At 42.8% G+C, this 20,534-nt stretch overlaps 1 protein-coding gene across 1 annotated transcript; it reads right to left on the bottom strand.

Moving 5' to 3' along the window:
• Positions 1-5,740: 5,740 nt before the first annotated feature.
• On the bottom strand, positions 5,741-19,592 carry EDARADD (EDAR-associated death domain). The gene is made up of 6 exons (XM_010161264.1): positions 19,367-19,592; positions 16,222-16,283; positions 14,561-14,600; positions 11,571-11,659; positions 8,710-8,755; positions 5,741-6,361 (listed from the first exon to the last, which is right to left on the bottom strand). The coding sequence occupies exons 1-6, from the start codon at positions 19,590-19,592 to the stop codon at positions 5,985-5,987; spliced, it is 840 nt and encodes a 279-aa protein (XP_010159566.1). The 3' UTR covers positions 5,741-5,984.
• Positions 19,593-20,534: the final 942 nt, after the last annotated feature.

Genomic DNA, 20,534 nt, shown 5'->3' with positions numbered 1-20,534 from the left:
AACGCTGCAATTCCACAGGTTTTGGACCCTCACAAGAACACTTTGATGGTGTTTGTACGAGTAGCAGTTGAAGAATCTGTCCTTGAATTTGTTCACAACATCGTGGGTGAATTACGGAGGTGAGCATTTGCAGAAATGCAGGTAAGCTGATTTTGGGCGCGGCCTTCACAGTCAGTGTTTTCATGTGACTTCCGCCAGCTCCCTCAGCGCTCGTGGGTGCATCCTATCAGGGTCCATGGCTTTGTGGATGTTCAGTTTGTTAATTGATCTCTAACCCAATCCTCTTCAGCTGAGGCAAAACCTTCCTTTCTCATGACTTCCGCTATGGTTTTCAGGCTCTGGGACTCCTGAGGGCTGGTCTTAGCAGTAAAGACCGAGGCAAGGGTGACATTCAGTAACTCCGCCTTCTCCATAACCAAATTGACAGAAGTCTTTCAGAAGACATAGGGTTTTGTACCTCTTGTAGAGAGAGAGAGGGATTTTGTGCCAGCCGTGTTTCTGACGTGCCGTCCACGTGAGGGATGTGTTTAGTAGTGGCAAGAAACATAGCGCCTCAGTCCCTACCTACCTAGGGAGATAAAACCACGAAGCACCACACATCTGTGCAGAACAAAAAACTGTGTGATGTTCCCCAATCTAGAGACTGTGGCCGAGCTCAAGATCCTTAGGACTACAAGTTCCCACCTCAGCTACACTATCCTCCTCACTGCAGTCGCCTTTGGATCTACTTGTTGGGTCTCTGCAGTTACGGTGGGTCACTTGCCTCAGCGCTGCTGCACTGCAAGGGAGCAACGAGGGCTGTGGTGTCACCTCTCGCTACAAGGTGGTAGGTGTTTTCTGAGGGGTCGAGGACAATAGGCTTCTAAGAGACCTTTGAGTTGGTGAATTCCTCAGCTTCAGAGAAAAGTGGAGACAAAAGTAAAATAGGACCAAAAAAAATTAAAATCTAATAAATTATCTATGGAATCATTAATGAACTGAAGCTTGAGAGGAGTTGAGGAAGCTCACAGATATTGGGCACAAACATGAAAACAACCCCTCAGCTTAGACTAATGATATTATTGCTACTGTACAGATTTGGGTGCCCCTTCTCTTATTCTTATCCTGGCTCTTCCTGTTAGGAAGCTTTTTAGTTGTGTAAATGTGGTCTGTGTCCTCAACAACACGCAACTTTTGTTATTTGTGGAGACAAAAATAACTAAATATTGGGTAATTTTGAAGCAAACTCATAATATGTGGATACATAAAGCTGCATATCTATCTCCTGCTGTACACAGATACACAGAACACATTTATTATCCATGTTACTAACGCATTTGGCCTTGTTTCAGGCATTTTCTCAAGAAACGTTGAAAGATGCAGCTGTAAATAACTAAGATTTTCAGTCAAGGAAACTATTTGTGTATGTACATCAGAGGAAGGAGAAAGTTAACACTATAGACATTACTTTTCACTAATTATTTTTGACAATAGCTACTTCTTCCTCATCTCTTCCCCAGTTTTAATCCTCATTTTCCTAGCACTGTGAAGGCCAGTAAACAAAGGCTGAGCCAACCCAACACCCCAATAACCTTTCATGTCAGAGTTCAGGAAGGCCGAACCCAGCCTTGCTGACTGAATCCTAACACGACTTGCACTGCTCTGCCTTTCTCACATCTAAGATTCTCATGCAACTCTCATTACCCCAGTAACAAAGATGTGGTAACAAATATGCATTCAACCCAACAACCTACCTTTGAAACCAAGAATCACCATTTTACTAAGGCAAAATACAGAGCTCAAACCAACTAGTAAGTCTGTTCAGCTGTTTAATTGCCCCTACCTCAACAGAGGCTGCAGACAAGCCTTTCCCATCAGTTTCTTGTAAGATGGAGTCACTCCCACACCTTGGCCAAGGTACAGGCTTACAAATACTAGAGACTCCATCTTCCCAAAGAAATTTTTCTTAGTGCTCCTCATCTTCAGCCTGCCTGATCAGTAGCTCCACGCCCTCCCTACCCAGCTAAGGCTCATAACTGACCATCACCATGCAATCAGCACTAGCTGACCTTGGGGGCAAGGAGAAGCACTTTTCTGCCAAAACAGGCAAGAAGCCCAAGTCCCCACTTAATGGCACTCTGCCCTACTGCCCAAAACTTAAGACCTACAAGATACATTGAAATGAGTTATGAATAATGAATTGCTTCTCCCTCATGGGCAGAGCACGTGATATACTGCAAAAATTACAGAAGCAAGCTACTCTTTAAATCCTTATAAACACCATGCACACCCTTTGACCTTGTTTAAACAATTCTGTTGTCTGACAAATAATTTCCAACTATGTCTGGCCACAAGTCAACAGTGTCACCCTAACTTAAACCACCCTAAAGCACAATTCCACTTGGTAACAGCTTGACTTGGAACTGTGGGAGGCAGTCAGTTTGAGACAGCAGAAAATATGCAGCCTCTCGCAGGAAACATTGCCCAGAATGAGCTGCCGCTCTCCATCATCCAGTAGTGATTCAGGAAGAAGTATGGTTTACAGTTTCTGTACAACTTACTTCAAGCAAGCACCTGCTGACTGCTCTGTCCTTTACGGTAGGCTTCCAAAAGACAGCCCCAAACCCATTTTGCATTCCTCTCCACAGACCAAAGGGAAGTGCAGGCAGTAAGGCAACTGGATACTGTCACTATTTTCTTGGGGTTGCCCCATAGTTGACCTCACAGCACAACTAGAGGCTCCTGGAGCACAGGACTGTACCTTGGCTATTACCAACAGTTATTAGTGTTTTCGATAAAGCTGCAGGAATGAAAGAATACAGTGGTTTGGACATCTTCATCGAAGCTAAGGTGGGTGGGAAGGGCCACTGGTTATCCTGCAGGGACAGACATGGCAGCCAAAGAACTGGAAATCCCTGAAGGGAAAATGGGTCTTTTAGGGGCATAGGAGAAAGATCTAATGGAACAAAACCAATAGTCTAATAGAGCCCTACCAGTGCCCATGTGATTCTCTAACCTTCGCTATCCGGTTAGTTACTATTTCAGGAAGAGTTCACCCTGTGTAGGTTTCATACCTCTCTAGTTAGTAACTCCACTGCAAGTTTCTAGATAAACATCTTTGTCAATATTAACTCATTTTTCATATGGAAAAGATAAAAGTGCATCTTCCTTTCTAGAACAGCAGTATCTGTTGCAAACACAGGTGCTTTAAAATGCCACCAATCTTGTATATAAGATGTTGTTTACATGGCACAACTAGTTGGTTCCAAGGTGACCGGTGAGACAGAAACCAGCTGTTTTCCTAGCTGTAATAAAAACAACAAACTCAAAACACTGACAATCTGTATTTTGTCTAAAAACAGTATACATTATAACAGAAGATACAAGAATAAACTGAACACTCAGGCCCGGTATCTTGTAAACAGATATAAAACTACAAAAAGTGTGTACATCTCAATTCATGCCATACAAAGAGGAAAAAAATATTTCAAGTATACTAATGAGTAATCCAGTGTGTGATGAAGTTTAAGGCTAACATTTTCAACCTTCAGTGTTGAATTTATACAGAATCCACCTATGAACTCTCAGAAGCAGCTTTAGTTCCATCAGACATGAATCCTCCCAGCTTACTTTGACTTTTCAAGAACTTTAAAGGATCAGAACTCATTTCCATAAGACAATGGTGTTTCTTCAAAATTTTACAAGTCTCAGCCAGAAAACAGGAAAAGGAATATCTTTGTTCAGAAAAGCTGCTGCATCATTTCGTGATGCCCTCCGGTGAGGGCTCTAGCTCCTTGCTGGACTGGATCCCCCAAAGCAGAGCATCCTTTAATACCACACACAGATAGCTGTGGTGTGTTAGGGCAGAGAAAAGCTGTTGGCATACACACCAGCACTCATCACTCAGAACAACTTGACACACAGACACGTGATCCTAAATCATGCATATAGTACTCCCAAGGTGTGGGGGATCATGTTGGACAAGCTGCATTATGAGCTATTTGCACGTACGCAGTGGATGCCTCTGTAGGAATTGAAAATATCAGCAGGCCCAGCCACAGGAGAATCAAAGCTGATTCTAGAGCTCCTGACTAAAGACACAAGATGATTTGCAAAAGTTAGAGCTGAGAGACATCTATCAGGAAACCCCTCTTCCTAGAAGAGGAACATGAAACACTTGAATGGCAGCCTGAACAAGATACAGGAGAAGAATTTCCTCTTTAAAATATGGCTAGAAAATTTATATTCTAAAGAGCAGCAGCTTTTTTGAAGAATGGTTAAAAATTCCAGTCTTCCACAAGCTTTTAAAAAGAAGAAAAAAACACCCAAACCTGAAATTTAGGTCAGTCTTTTCACCTTGAAACTAGATCTTCAGCTTTTTGAAGTCACTAAAATAAAGCTAATTTATGTCACCTCAGAACTAGTGCCTGACACTGAAAATGTTAGTCTTCTAGCTTCGCTGTAACCAGATCGCTCAGTATCCACAGTACACTACCACTAGAGGTCCCTTTTCATTCTACTACAGTAAGAAACTCAGCATACAGCATTAGACTTCCCTCGGCTTTGCTAATAATTCCTCTATTCGAGAAAAATACACAGTGTATCAACCTGTACCCCATTCTAGTTTTGCTCCACGTCTTGACATGCTGTTCTCCAGTGCTTTGGTATATACATCTATGTACACATTAGTATTGTCTGAGATGCTTTCAGTAAGGGTAACAACTAGAAGTATTTTTAAGTCACAACATTGTTCTGTGTGGCATTATAGCTCTAAGTACTTTATACATATCGTGTTGTATAACTGACTTTTCAGTAGTCTTTTTTAAAACATCAGAACGCAGAAGAGTGGTAGGAAAAAGACCAATTTCTAAAATATTTAAAGTATAAACAGCATAATTAAGAGTACCAAAATTATTTGAGAAACATCAGTCTAAACCACCGTAAGTGCTTTAATCCACCTGGACGGCAGATGAATTCACCTGCTGATTTCCCATTAGAGTGGCTTTAACCAGTACATAAACGTGCGCTAGTTTCACGTAAGTGTGCAACTGCTGTGGTGTGGGACAGAAAGTACATCAACCCACAGGACGGTAAAGAAAGCCACAGCCTGTGAAAGGGGAAGTTACATGCAGTACTAAGGATCTACTGTGAGTGAGGCATTAGCCGTCGCACGCACTGCGGAGAGAGAGGCGTTTGTGATGAACAGACACGTGCCCTCACAGTGTACGTTCTCTTCAGAACTTTGGAAAGTAATTTTAAGCATAAAGCGTTTTAATTGTGGGTTGGTTTTTCTTTGGTCCCCATTAGTTATGGGCTGGAAAGTCTCTCTGAATTGCATGATTTCTTCTATAGCAAATATATGCACTATGATGCAGGATTATGCTGATTTTCTTTAACATCCACTCTTGTTTATAAAAGAGATTTAAAGCTTCGTTTGCCTGACTGTGGTGTTGAAACACTGAATTAATTCCAACTGCTGCCTGGAACACTGAGGTGTTCCTGTGCCAAACCCAGTGTCGTAACGTTGAAAAAAAAAAAAAGAAATTTTAAAAAGGAAGAAAAAAAAAAAACAACCCCTTACCTTCTACTAGGAAGAACATATAAAATTGTGGAAGGCCTGCCAGAAAGGCCAAGAGACTTGCCTTCTAATTGTGGCTCTCCCAGTACAACAGCACACAACTGCCATGGTTCACAACTGCTGCAGCAAAACCAGTGGTTTAGCTCTTTCATCTCTCCTCTGCTCAGGAAGCCTACGAACAGCAGCAAAGAACCTGAAGGCATTTGTAGACTCAAGAACACAACCTGCATTATTCCATCCATTTCTGGAAGGTCCTCTTTGCAACGCGGAGGGCACAGAACGTATGTAAGTGTATACAGTACACAAAGCTTACACAGTATACAAACCATCCGCACAGGCGCTCTGTCTCTCGCAAGGGAAGCTTCCCACGTACCAGCAGCAGCTAGTCCCAGCGTTTAACATGTACAGACTAACAACTTCCTTTGACCTAGAAGTCATTCTGGTAAGTTCTGTTCCCTCTCTTGGGCCATTCCTCCTCCACCCATTTCAGCAGCACTTTCACAACATCAATTCTCTTATAAAATTTACAGAGATCAATCAGCTGCTCCACAGTCCTGTCACTATTCCGTAGCAAGAACTCCAAGGTGGGACTTTGGGGCTTCTGTTCAAGGAAACACAATTCATCATAAGTCATCCCCCACTTGCTTGCTAAATTTCTCCAGTTTTTTACTGTAGGGTGGCAGGGATCCAGCTTTAGCCTCACTGTGTACAACAAGTCCTCATCATTGAGCATGTCACTGATGGTCGGTGCACGGAATAAGCACAAGGAGCAGGTGCCATTTTCCTTGCAGGTTTTCTTGAGATCTGCAGTGAAAACCATTACACGGAGAGAAGTGAGGATCCATTGCTGTGGTTTCACCGGGAACAAAACCTCACAAGCACAAAGGGGTTAAGAGTACGATGTTGCCGCGAATCGTTCTAATGAAGTCAGAATAGTGACAGGTAATGCCTTTCCTTACAAAGTATTAATGAAAATAAGGCTTCTCTCTGCACCAGACCCAGCGGCTACAATCTGCCAAAGCCCCTGCTTACAGCACCAACAAGATCACGTACGCATTATGTGTATCTTGTATGTGTATGCTGTAAGATGAAGGAAAAGGTTTTGCACTTCTGGGCTGCTGCCTTCATAACAACGTGAAATATCTGCACCCGGAGAATCTCTGCCGACAGCTGCAGACACAATTAACGTCCAGTCCTTTAACACGATGAAAACGTGGAGATGTTCCTTTGCTTTGTAAGGGCTCCTAAAATAAAAGCTGTCCCTAGCCTACCAAGCAGGCCTACTTTAAATGTTCATTATGGAAAGGATTAAAACCCTGCATCAAATACTGAAAATCGCCGTTTGGGCTCCCAAACACAACAGTCAGTATCTCCCCAGCACTGCGAACAATGTGCTGCTATCAGACTACATTACATATTAATAACCTGGAAAAGCAGATAGCAAACAGTTCTAGCCCTACTTCTAGTTAAAAACTAGTACCTTTAACACTGCAGTGGTGTAGGGCATTGTTTAAGCATTTTGGGTCCAGATATGACCTTAACTGTCCCTGCTCCTTTCTGAAGGCAGGGATAACGTGGTATGGCCAAAGAGCAGTAGATGGTGGACACAGCCTAGGAGCACCTTCTAAAGCTTCTGTCCTCCAGCATCACTGTACAGCTTGAAATAGGGAAGTCACAAGCAACTGGTCCTACTTGGGATAAAATAAGGAACTGGTCCTACTTGGGATAAAACTCTTTGAAAAAGGGACACTACAATAAGAGAAGTGACAGTAATCAAAAGAGTGATTAAAAACAACAACATAAGGCAGAGACAATTTACAAGTGCTGGATCAGTGCTGCTCTAAGAGTTCTGAACTGTATCTCTGTCAAAGGGCAAATCTGGTACTCGGTGCCACCTACTCATACAGACAACAACCTCCGTCAAGGTGTTTGTTGGTTTTCTCATTTGCAAGATTATTGACAGACTGTGTGAAAATGCCAGAGAGACTGGTCAAATTGTGGTGGTTGTTTTTTCATCATTATTCTGAATATTCGTGCTGATAGAAGCAGCTCAGCTGAATGTAGCTTCTGCATGCACTTTGGTTTTTGTTTGTAAGGGAAGAACAAGCTATTGTTATTTTTGTAACATTGCTCATCAACTTGCTTTTTTTAGCAGGCCAAAGACAACTTCTGAAGTTTTCAACAGGTTGGGACGTGCAGCAACAACACTGCTGCAGACACGTCACTACATAAAAAGGCTCAGATTCCCTGTTAAGGGGAAACATGTTCTGGTGACATCTTTGCTCACAGGTATTCCACAGGCCTTGCAGCTCTTCTCTACAGAATTTGTGAACTAATCTGTTCTTCCTGTGAACCCTAAACTCTTGCTGAAGTGAGACAAAATCTGCTGGCTTCACTCACACCATGTTTGAGTTACACAAACAAGGCAGAACAAATGGAATCCAGTCAAGGTTCTGGCTGAGCTCAAAGGGCAGGAGAGCACCCTATCTGAATCTCATCTCATTTTGCTTTGCAAGGATGCCAGAGTAAGTTTCACCTTCCAACAGAGGCAGGGAAGAAGGGGTAAAGAAAACACAGGGCACAGTTAGATGTAAACAAAACTAAACCAACCTGCTTCTTGTGCTATACCGTGTGCAGACTATCGAAAGCATAATAAAGAATCCTGCTTTTCTAAGATGCCCAGTGTTAGATACTGATGAGAAAATGATTTCCTACCCACCTAATTGCGTGATCCTAATGCTTACATGATAGGACGAGCTTCCTTACTAACAGGAAATTCTCCGTTGTTCACTGTTAGATTAACAGGGCTGTACATCATCCACACGACCCCCACCCCCTCATACAGTGATGGGATAAGCCTCCACTGCCAGCTTCTGCTCACGCCAGGCAGCTGGTTACAGATTTCTTCCGAAGATGGATGTACTACACGTATTTGGAAAGCCCAACTTACATATTCCGTATGATCTGCGTGACTGATCGCCACCCCCTTTAGAACAAAAAGGAAGCTCCAAGTGACACTGGTAATGAAATGAGCTCCACAAGCACTGACTACACAGGCAGTTCTTGGTTACAACAAACAGCAGCTTTTAATAAGGTATTTTCAAAGAAATTCTAGGAATAAAATTCACGGAACAGTAAAGCTCACATATTACCTGCGAGTGATTCATCATCACGGTTTTGCATCTCTTTGTCTTCCGGCTACAAAGCAGAAAACAAACGTTAAATCAAAACAATGTATTTGAACACCGGAATAACTATTTGGCTAATTTACAAGCGGCAGGAGATTACGTGGAAGAACCCTGAACTACTTGTAAAGTCAGACAGGGAATATATCTGGTTTTGAGGAATCACTGACAACCTGCAGTCTTTTCAGGCAGCACTGTCATGCTTTGGGTCACACAATGGCCCTCTTGTTTGTATCCACTGAACAATGTGATCTGTGTCGATGATATGCTGGGGGGTTACATCTTTTGAGTAATTCGTTCTTAAGCCCTCAACAGCTGTTCAACAACTCATACAGCTTGATTAAAAAGTGGGGTTTTAACTGCTTGGTAATGAACAAGGAGAATTTTGCCTATAGCATATGGCAGAAAGGGCTTGTTTCACTCATCTAGGAAAAGTGGAGAAGCTTTTTTTACAAAATTGCTTTACATACATAAGAAGCTTTTCTAGACAACGGGTGGACTTGAACATTTCTGCTGGTTCACGTCTAACCCTCCTCCTGTTTGATGTAAACATTCACTCAGTGGCTTTCTGCCTGCTAATTAAACAAAGTGAAATTATTTAGCAGCTTGAGACTGCAACACACGTCGTAACATTTCAATTTTACTATTTAGAGAGCAACATCTAAAAACTGGAAGGACAGCATGTTGATGCTAGAGCTGCGGGGAAACTGCAGCTGCCCTTACTTTAACTGTGCGGGTGTGGAGCCAGGTGAAACAGCTTTATTCTGTTGAGGGTTTAAAGATGAAAGCAGAAGGGGATTTTCCCCTTAGATAGCTGCAACAAAGTACTGCTCATTTTTTGTATCGCGTAGTTCTTCCATTCACAGCAGGCTTCTTAATACTTTGCAGGCTGTGCATGCAAACACAGGTCAACTGGGTAACAATAAAGTGTAATAAGACACTCTACTCCTACCTGCTACACCTTCTTTACTAAGAAATCCACTAAAAATAGCATCTGGGCAGTTTCAGTTGATGTGGTGAACGTGCATACATTCGCAGTAAAAAGAAGGTAAACAATCTTCAAAATATTTAGACTTTGTTAGTAAAGGAAACATTTGCATGCTGTTTTCAGCATTTCTTTATTGCAACACCACCAATTCACCCCACAAAATGTCTGCTCTCTGCTCAGGAGAGATCTAACACTGCACATGCCTCTGGCAACAGAATAATCCTTGCCATTACCTTCTAGTAATCTGCTTTTCCACTAGCACCACATAAGCTTTCCCTGGACAGAGCTTTGGTTTTTAATTTGGCCTTCATGGCAACAGGTGCGCATCCAAAGTTTAAGAAAAATTAAAGCTGAAGATCCTGACTGTAGTCATTGTCTCCACTCCCACAAATCCCTTAAAGGGGTAGAATGTTATTACTGAGCCCGGAGGAGCAAACCCCCAGAAGGATAACTCATTGGGAGAATGAGGAGCTGCCCATCACAGCTCAGCCTCCTCAGAGACCTGTTTAAAAGAAACAAGCAAGCAAATAAAATCCAAAGGGAAAAAAGAAAAGTGAATACTGTTCATTTCATTTGCAATAGCTGAGATGCTGTTCTGAGCTTCAGTGATGTTTCCTAGACTTTATGAATTCATGAAAGTTCAAACCATATTGTGAAAGCTAATACCTAATTGCCTTTAGGAGATGCCATTATACTCATGTCTTGTGATTAAAAAAAATAACAAGAGTGGACAGTGCTGCAAAAAGTGAAAAGAAAACCAGGGATACTTACCTGTGCCACTCATCTGTTTTCAAAATCTGTAGCTTTACTGATCAGTTATTATCCATTTTTACCAAGGTACTAAGGCAAAGGCACTCAGGTTTACTCAAGATCATTTTCTTGTAATTGCCATCAGACAATGTAGTGTTACTGTCCATGAAATGAAGGTAAGCAAGAATACTTTTTACCAACAACTAAAATCCGATCAACCCCTAGAGGTCTCATCAAAGCCATAAATCTATGCACAGTCTGAAGACAAGCAGAAAGTTTTTCAGCTCTGTAGAACCATTAACACCCTGACACACTGAAATATCTTTATCGTGATTCTAAGCTGGCAATAAATGCTCTCTTCTTGATGATGGGAATGAGATTGTTACCTCCATCATCTGTGAAATGCATATCATACCCATGTTTGTTTCTCATGAAATTCAGCTGGGACTCTGGCATAAGGAACTCCTTTTAATTCTTCGTCTCGCTGGAAAATGCTTATTCATTTCTCTTCTCAAAGTTTTCTGCTCAACCCAAAGAGAATCAATTGGAAATTCAGCAAGTAACATTCACTTGAAAGACAGTAGCCATGGATCATGGGGGTCGCTCAGTACTGCCCACCCTGTGCAACCTAAGATTTCAGGAACAGTGGAGAGTGTTTCACTATGGGAAGAGTAGTGTCCCAAAGTCAAAGCACAACAGTCAAATGCCTTCCTATGGGCAAAACGCAAGGAGTCCAAACCCTAGGATTACTACTTCACTTATTCTCTGCCCTGCCTCTGTTTTCAGCAAGAAAGAGGGAGAACATGCACGACAAAGCCTTAACACTCTGTCAGCGCTCCTTCACGGCACCTACACACTAAGCAAAACCTATTTAAACTACAAAGTACAAGTTAATGGCTAAATAACCTTTCTTTTGCTCTTCTCCACAAAAGCTCACTTCATTCAACTGGTGAAAAGAGAGTCTATTTCTGCTCTGTTTTACTGAGTAACTCTGTGCTCTCCAAACATAGTCTGAAAATATATTTATTCGTTAACATTTATTTAATCAACAGCAATAACTTAGTTCACATTTAGGTGTCATTTTTCTTACCTGCTGGATTAGGCCAGAATCCGACGTAAGGGTCTTGATGTTCACAGATGCAATTTCCAACGTAACTTGATCTGTTAGGTACTCCTCATCTAAAACAAAGACTGTGAAACACTGGTCTTCCACCCAGATACAAATTTAAATAGTAAGGCTATCAAACATAAATTTTGTATGGCAGGCACCTATGAGTTAACTCCTTGCCACAATCAGTCACTGGGAAATGCTGTATTAAAAGCCCAAAATCTTAAATTGGCAGAGACGACTGTGTGAAGAAAAACAATCCTTGGAGACATCAGATATTAGTGCAGCGCTTGGTTTTGAAACAAACACCACGCCATTTTTTAAGCAGGACTCATGTCCTTTTTCAGAAAGCTGACCAGAGAGTATTAACCAGGCCTGTACATCAAGGAAGGCTAAAGACAGTATTATCGCTCTCTGCTTTGCCTTTTTCATCACACTTACAACGATAACTGTTGAGTACACATTTACCTTTTATTTTGCCCCTTTGTGAACTAGGCTCATCCTACTTATCTCTACTGCGCTGGAGTTTTCTGAAGCACCGAAATGATCATTTCAAGGTGTTTTTATCAACTGCCCCGGGAGTCCACCGAAAAGCACAACATTCTCCAGTACAGCACAAACTCCGTTTAGTTTCAAGCTTGACTTCAGCCCTCAAAATGGGGTACAAGGGATGCATAAGCCCTTTGGGAACCTTTTGCAAACAGACAAATTTCACTCTGCATGTGCAATAAGGCTCTCATCATCAAACCATTTGCATAATTCCCCTGGGTCAGGTCCTGACCAAGCATTAACACAAGTTTGAAAGGGGCTATATTCTACGCAGTTTTACACACCAGGATCCTCCATGGTGGTGACTGGGTTTGTAGTGCTGGTACATTTCGCTCTGCTGTTTGTTTAGGGGTAAGATCTCATTAAAGAACAGCTAATATCTTTACGAATCATCAGATAAGGACGTATCTCTTCTTTGTGCTCTCTCACTCAAGAAATTGATCTGAATTAGATAATCCATCCTTACACTTGCAAGAAAAAAACAAACCCATGACTTTTCTGGTTTTACAAGACTGCTGAAACTGAAAGCCAAATAGTATTCCACCCCTAGCAGGGTAAATGTTTAATAAGGATCATGTTTATCTTAATGACTGTAGGTCCAGAGATGACAACAGCAGCAACAAAAGAAGTCTGGCTGAAAATGCAGAGTATGGGCATCAAAATTCCACTTCATCTGCGTGGAAACATTATGTGTGGAATTTGTTACCTCCACTCAGATGCAGTACATTATAATCAAAACATGAGGTAGACATTAAGCCTAGTCCTGCAAGATGAAAAGTTACCCCAACTGAGCTTTAATCCATAATCGGTAGAGGGTGCTAAGAACTTTAATTAGTTACAGCCCGAAAATGGTCCATTCATTAATGGGCATATAAAAGCAACAAAACAGCCCCCACCCTTGGCCAATGTAGTCTCTTTAAACATTACAACTGAAGCCAACATAGTTTGTCTTATACAGAATCAGACCTGTGCACCTGTAACACCTTTTAGCTCACAGATTTGTATTTTAAGTCTGTGTTTTTATAGGAATAGTTATGTAAAGTCTTTCTTAGAAGAAAATTTAAATCACGAAATAAACAGAATATTGAGAGGTATTTGTATCACCTTCAACTTCAAAGGGGAAATGTCAAGCTATATTAGTACATACATCTTTTTACACTTAGCAAGAGGAAGCAGAAACCAAAATTAAAAAGAAACTCAGTTAACTTCCTTTCTACAGAAAGTGCTGAAATCTCTACTTCCTCTCAATTTTCCTTTTTAAATCAAATACATTTAAAACATGCAATCTCAAATTTCAAACTTGGAAATTTAGGAATTTATCTAATTAATTTCAAGGCGATCCTGATGTCATGGGTGAAATAAAAACCAGGACATGGAAAAGAACGTTACAGAGAAATTGCTTTAGCGCTAATGAACAATTTGAAGGAACAAACCCCACCTGGCTGCAAATAAACAGCAGTTTATGAATCCAAATTAGTTTTAATCCCACATCCCCCTTCCCTACTAAACAGCACTTGTGAGGAGATGCTCGTTTCCTCTGGCTGGCTCCCTCAAGCCCCCCAAAATAGTCTCCAACCTTTCTTTAACCTGAGTGGTATATTGCTCACGCTCCTCAGCAAAAGTTTCCATTGTGACTAGCTTCCGCGTAGCTGCCTGTATCTGTCCCCGCTGCACAACATGGGGTGGAAAACACTCTACCTGCAGAGCGCTCCTCAACTGAGCCCCTGCCACTGCATTCCCTGGACAAAGCCAATGGTGAAGCCTTGGACGACAAAAAAAACTCTCACCCCACACGTCAAGGAAACCACAAAGGGGATATTCACACACTGCAATCCAAGCACTGGACTTCAGTGCGATACAGAACCTGCCCTCCCTCACTCCATTTTCAGTGAGGAGAGGCAGGAGCTCGTGCAGAGAGAGACTGTATTAGATGGTATGAACACTTGCTGAAGGTAAAAGATCGCGTGAAGAGTTAATCGGTGAGAGGGCTGAGAGTGCAGTCAGAGGCAAGAGACTTGAAAGGTATTTCTGGGTTATATTCCTGATAACTGAAGGCACTTGTAGTCTCTTCAAAGCCACCTTCTGACATTAGCATCTCTCTACCACCTGTCCTCGGAACACTCTGTTTTGATGGCACCACTGTATTTTCCTTCCAGACTGAGCACCCCAATCTTCTGAAGACAGTTTTAGACTGACTTTTGAGATCAAAACTAAACTTCGGAAGGAAATCTCAAAAGTTATATATATATATATATATATGTATACACACCCCAAACTGACCTTAAAAGTACAGAAGACAACACTACATTTAAAAAAAACATCTGGGGAAAAGTATTTTAATCTGTTTGATAACACCAGGTGTCGTATCACACGCAGCGACACAAACCTACAACGCCCGAAGAGTCGGAATTCACGACACTTACCTTTAGGCACTCCTGTGTCTTGGACAGGATATTTTTCAGTCTGTCACAAAAAGGCAAGAGACACAGATGTTTGTTATTTCAGGTGTAACTATGCTGGAGAAAGAGTATAAGAAACTGCCTAATTATAGTTGTATCTTAAATTGCTACTAGTTGATCTGTCTACAATCAGGCATAGTAACACTCTTCTATGCAGGAATTGAGCTGTTAGTCACACACCACACGCCACAGTAATAGAGATTGCTGCTTTGCTGCGGTATTTCTGAAGGTATTACTTTTTAGGGAAAAAGCAGAGACTGGGCAAGAAATTTTGAATTTAAGTAGCAAGATGTGAAGACTGGAGATGACTTCAAAAGCTCTTTTAGCAGATAAAAGCTTTTACTAAAATGTTATCATACTGAAAGGAAAAAATATTAATGTGCAATAGAAAACTATTATCACTTTTAAAGGCATAGCTGCTGATTTCTGTTATAACTTAGTATTACAGCTGAAATCCATCCCCTTCCCCGTGACCCCTACCCTTACGTAAAAGTAGGTGTGGCTTTTGTAGAGGCTCGTAACCAAGCAAACAGATTAAAGACATCTTAAATTAAGGTGGTGGGGGGGGATGATAAACCTTCTTTTGTCTCAGACATAGCGACTTTCCCCCACCTTTTAAAAATTCCCCTTTGCAAAACACAGCACCTAATTTAGTCAGTACACAAAACCAATCTCAACATCTGTATTTTGTCTTAAAACCTGCTAACACAAATGCACGTACACAGACTGCAATAACAGATCCCAGTGAAAGATCAGTGAAGGACTGAAGTATTAGTGAAATTTTAAGAGCTTCCTCCTGACTCTCTGTTGCAAAGCTTTAAAACGGGAAGAAAACACCAAGGCAAAGCAAGAGCTTTCTCGCTTCCCATCCATAAAATAAACCAATGCATTTCAGTCTGTTCACTTAACCAAATTAGACAACAGTCTCCTCTGGGCTACGTGGCACTGTAACTTTTCCCCAGAGTAAACAACCCATAGAACCATTAAAAACTCTTCAAAGACTTCACAGAGTTTCATACTGCTTTGACCTGATACACTCCTGTCTCAGCAGAAGGCTGGCATGCTGAATATCCCAAGACACAAACCCTTGCCATAAACGGCGCTGCTCTGCCAGCGAGCACTACGGCACGCTGTTCGGCCTCTCCCGAGCCTCACCCACACTGGCCAAAGGCACTGCTGTTTGGTCTGACCTTTCCATGGCTTCAGCTCATCAAATACAACAGGTACATGAAGGAGTAACAACTTAGTACTACTGAAATTTTAAGCCCTAGGTGGGTTTTCTTACCCCTCCAACCCCTACAGACATAAGAATGACAGCACCAATCTTTCTCGGCTATTGGGGTTTTCTTTAAATTAAAAAAATGGTACTGTCGTAGCCTCTAGAGGCTGTAACACAGCTCAGCTGATACCATCTAATCCAGCTTATGTATCTATTGGTATTTTTATTTATGCTTTAATTGCACAAGGTTAGTAAATTAACATTTGTTTGTACGATCTTACCGATAAGCAAAACCCTACCTCTACTCACAGCTTGAGTTAACATCTTGAACGTTTTACCTCACTTCTGCATCACATAAGTGTAGTGAACAATGATGATTTGACTGTGCTAGACCAGAAACACATACCATTGTTAAGGAGAGAGTGCTTGGATCCGTATCCTCCACTGGCTCTTTTGCTGCATGATCTGCTGGAAAGAAGAAAGCTTTATCACTGCATAATCCACAAAATATTTCTGTCTGGATATTTGTATTTTGCTCCTTTGTCTGACCAAGATAAAACATAACTATCCAGCCATTACATGCATTGCGTCCCATTACACTTCCACAAGAAAACACGACAAACTAGAAAACCTCAGTGCTACTAGCACATAGGTGAGAAACTATATGCAACAAGGACACCCAACTCTAAGCTAACAAAAGACAGACTTACATGAAAATTCTAAATCCCTTTAATTAAAACAAAATCACAAAAGAATCTATCAAGAATAAAATCCAGTAAATCTGCTAAAAGCTAAGTTTTGTTCTCCAAGTGGCAGCATTCCTGGTTTTTTCCTTAGAGCACTAATTCAAACAGTAAACAGACCCACTACAACAAAAAATAATACTATAATGAACAGCAGACTATAGTACAAAACCTAAAAAAAAAAAAAAAAAAAAAGAGGTTGTTGAGGTAAACATTAAATTATCTGTATAGAGCAGAATTGTAAACTTCAATCATATTAGCATCAAAAGGGCACAAAAATACTTCTTCAAAACAGTTGCAGGTGAAATATTAAAAGTCAACCCCTCTGCATGGATGGGTAAATTGACAAATAACAGTGGGGTATGGACCAAAAGCGCACAGTTCTCGTAAGAAAGTCAGGATTCACAGCATCACTCCTGTAATTTCATACCGTCATGCCATTTCCTTGAGGAACCCCTTCTGTTGGCAAGTATCACATTTTCAAAAACTGAAAAGCATTTTAAATTACGTAGTAGGATTTTCACTCTGTTCTTGTCAGCCTCATTCTAAGTGTCTTTGTATTTACTGCAAGGACACATTAAATGGTTTCAGCTGCAACCAGGAAGAGGTGGTTGGAATCAATATTTGGTGATTCTCTTCTCCCAGATACCGAAATCTGTGCTGTTTAGAACAGACCTTAGCCCCAGAAATGAATCACGCAACACCCAGTAAACACTGAGCCCCTTAATACTTAGTTACATGGACACTGCTCTAACCAACTCAAATTTGGCATAACTGTTTGTCTTGGGGCCTGCTCCTACAAATCCGCTCAACACGATGGAACAACAAGTTAAAGCTCAAGACAATGCAAGACAGCACAATAAACAGGCCTAAAAATAAAAAGGGTGGCATCACTGGGACAGCAGCAGCCCCGGCACTCCAGGACAGAGCAGTTCTCCCTCCTGCTTCCATGAGACAGCCCCAGCAGCAGCGGTGCCTGAGTGTCGGGTGCAGTGCCCAGCCCCTCTGCAGCACCAGGAAGGGCCTTTTGCAGGGCTAGTGCCACAGGAAGCCCACACGCCTCCTCCAGGCAGGTGGCACATGATCAGAGGGGTCAGGTCGACGTGGCTCAAGCACAGCCTTTGCGCGCAGACACACTGAACATTTTACACAGGCCTTTGTAAAAAAAAGGTCGTGGCAATGTCAGATGAGCACGCTCACGCTGCAGGGCAAAGATCAAGACGACATATGCAGCAGAGTTAAAAAACACAGACCAAAACCTCATATGCCTGTCACATGTGTCCTTTTTTCGGTAAGTATTAAAGCTCTGCTCCAGAAACATGGTGTTAACAGAACGTTCTGGATGCGGACTGCCCTGAGGGCAAGGGCCAGCACAAACTGCCAAAAGCCTCCCAACTCAAATGCAGAGAGGGTGGGAGTCGGGCTGAGATACGAGACAATACCGTAAACTGGCCTAAGAAGTTACACGAGAGTAAGGCCAAAAATGGGGGTCCAAGTGGGAACTGTAGTAAAGAGGAGTGAAAAAAATGGAAAGGGATCTTGGGAAAAGACAGAAGCCCACCCTGTAAAGGAAAGCTGAAAAAGGAGGAGGTACTGGGAGCCTAAGAAAGGCTCCAGGAAGAAGGCCAGCACAGGCATCCCTGCTCTCGCTGTTTCTCCACTGTCAGCAAGGACCCGACAAACCCAGTGGCAAAGCATGCAACTTATGGTCAGCTCATTCTGGAAGCCTTACAGCTCCTCCCTACAGATTCCTGGATGAGCTAAAAAAAATAAAGTTAAAAATCTTTCTTTTACCCTGACAATACAGGAGGAGCCTTAAGGTGGATGAAAGCAGGCCCCACAAGTTCCATGTCCTGGTGAACCTTGGTGGCTCCTGCAGCTATGGTAAAGGCTTCATCCCCTATCTTCTGTCACGTCTCCAAGACACAGCCAACCTACATTGTGACACTGGTAATTATTTCTTTCCACAATCCTGAGGGAAGCACTGAAAAAATGGAAGACGTCTCAAGAATACAGGCATTTGAAATAATGATCTGACAGACCCCAGGGTGACCCTACAAGTGGTCATGGGGTACAGGGTGGGACCTTCAACTGACTCCTGCTTTCTGGGTCTCACAGAGAAACACAGTCACTGTGCATCTGTGGCTCTGCATCTTTCTTGCTTAGGATCCATCCTGAAAAATACTTATAAAACTGTATTTCTTTCCCTTTATAATAAATACGTAATTATTCATTCCCTTTTGTTTCCCTAGTTCTTTAAGAACAGCAATTTCCATGTTTTTTAAGTTGTGGAGCACTACCAAGTCCCAACATTGTCTGTAAGTGGCATATATGTGTATAAATATCTGTACCTAAGAATAAATGTTCCACATACTGGCTGCAGATGATTCACCACGGTCTTGTTGATCACTGATAGTTGGCAGATAAGTTGAAAACCACGGACTTGATACTTAACCGTGAATAAGACAACTAAAATGCCACATCCCCTCTCCCACACATACCTCCCACAGCATTTTACAGCTCATTTCATACAGCTGGATGCAGGTGCACAAAACAGCAGGGAGGAAAGTGCTCTGTTTATCTCAGACGTAAAACACCCACAGTTTTGCATGTTGAAAGGCCAACAGGAAATACAGGTATCATCTGACGGACTATTCAGTGCAGACAGTCTGATTTCATAGTTACTTGGACAGACAGCTTGACAACAACGTTATCTGGATCCTTCAAAAAAACCCACTGTCACCATACTCCCCAGCGGCAGCATACAGCCCCTGGCCTACAATCACTTCCCAAAACCAGCACACCCACACTTCTGCCAGGAGCCACACAGGAGTTGACTCGGACGGCCATAAATCTCGGACAGCCATAAATCAGCACGTGCAAATTGACTGGGACAAGTCAGGTTTGACAGCTGCTCCCAAGGTTCCTTTCGGTCCCCCTGGGCCTGCACACTGCGCAGCGGCTGCCATGGCTCTTCTCCCTCGGCCTGTCCAATATAACCAGTCTGCGACAGAGGCAGCGGGCTTGTACCCATCAACACCTCTCCACTCAATACTGCTCCTGTGATGGGCGTGCAATGCCGTGCACTGAACAGCGTGAACAGTTATATACACGCAGGCGTGCATATGCGTAGATACATACATATTCCAACTGCTAATCCTACCCCTGCTCTTCGTCCTTGCATTGGAAGGAAGGCTGAAGGTGAGGTTTGGAGACCGCAGCACTCTGACCTTTAAGCAGGAGGGGGTTCACAGAGCACCACGTAGCGCCGACGGGACTCCCCGCCGCTACAGTTTTTTCCCCTGCACCATAACCTTGACACCACCCGTGGCGAGTGAAGCTGCAGCTACGGGGGTCACCCGTAGCCGTGCGCGACCTCCGTCACGCCAGGGCCAGGCACAAGCGTCACCAGCACAGCTCAAACAGCCATCGCCCCAATACTGACGCTGCTCACAGAGATGAGCCCTTCGATTAAACCCCAATTAACGACGGTGCTTTGAGCAGAAAGAGGGGCACGTCGACCTCCGATTTGACTAAGAGGAGGAAATACAGCAAATTACATTAGAAATCCTCAGTTCTCTGAAAAACCCAAGCACTTGCGCATTTTCGCTTACCCAAACTCCGCCGCTGCCTGAGAGGGTCAGGAGGGGAAAACCGCGCTGCTGGCACACCTGAGGCGAGGTACTCGAAGTCACCTGCGCCACCGGCCGTGTAAGTGACAGAGCGTGGGCTTCCTAAGCACCCCGAGCCCGGGATTTTAAGAAAATGGCTTTTTCAGGCGCTGTTAGCGAGCGCAAGCTAACCCGCGCGCTGAACACCAGAGCAGGCTTGACAAGGCAAGTTGCACTCAATCACACCAGCAGCGCACATGGTAAGTTATTACCAAGCTTAATTAGCCTGGGCGGTGGGGGAGGGGAGCAACTAACTAACCCTTCTCACCTCGGCCGGGGCTTGGCTCCTCGCCCGGCTCCCCTCC

This window comes from Eurypyga helias, unplaced genomic scaffold, assembly GCF_000690775.1.
Source record: "Eurypyga helias isolate BGI_N326 unplaced genomic scaffold, ASM69077v1 scaffold28891, whole genome shotgun sequence".
Classification (NCBI taxonomy): Eukaryota; Metazoa; Chordata; class Aves; order Eurypygiformes; family Eurypygidae; genus Eurypyga; species Eurypyga helias.
This window is presented reverse-complemented; position numbering and strand designations above follow the sequence as displayed.

Coding starts and splice junctions, on each gene's coding strand:
- EDARADD (XM_010161264.1), bottom strand. CDS start 19,592: ATGGGTACAAGCCCGCTGCCTCTGTCGCAGACTGGTTATATTGGACAG. Junction 16,284..19,366: donor GTGTGGCTCCTGGCAGAAGT/GTGGGTGTGCTG, acceptor TCTTCTTTCCAG/CAGATCATGCAGCAAAAGAG. Junction 8,756..11,570: donor ATTCTGGCCTAATCCAGCAG/GTAAGAAAAATG, acceptor TCTGCTTTGTAG/CCGGAAGACAAAGAGATGCA.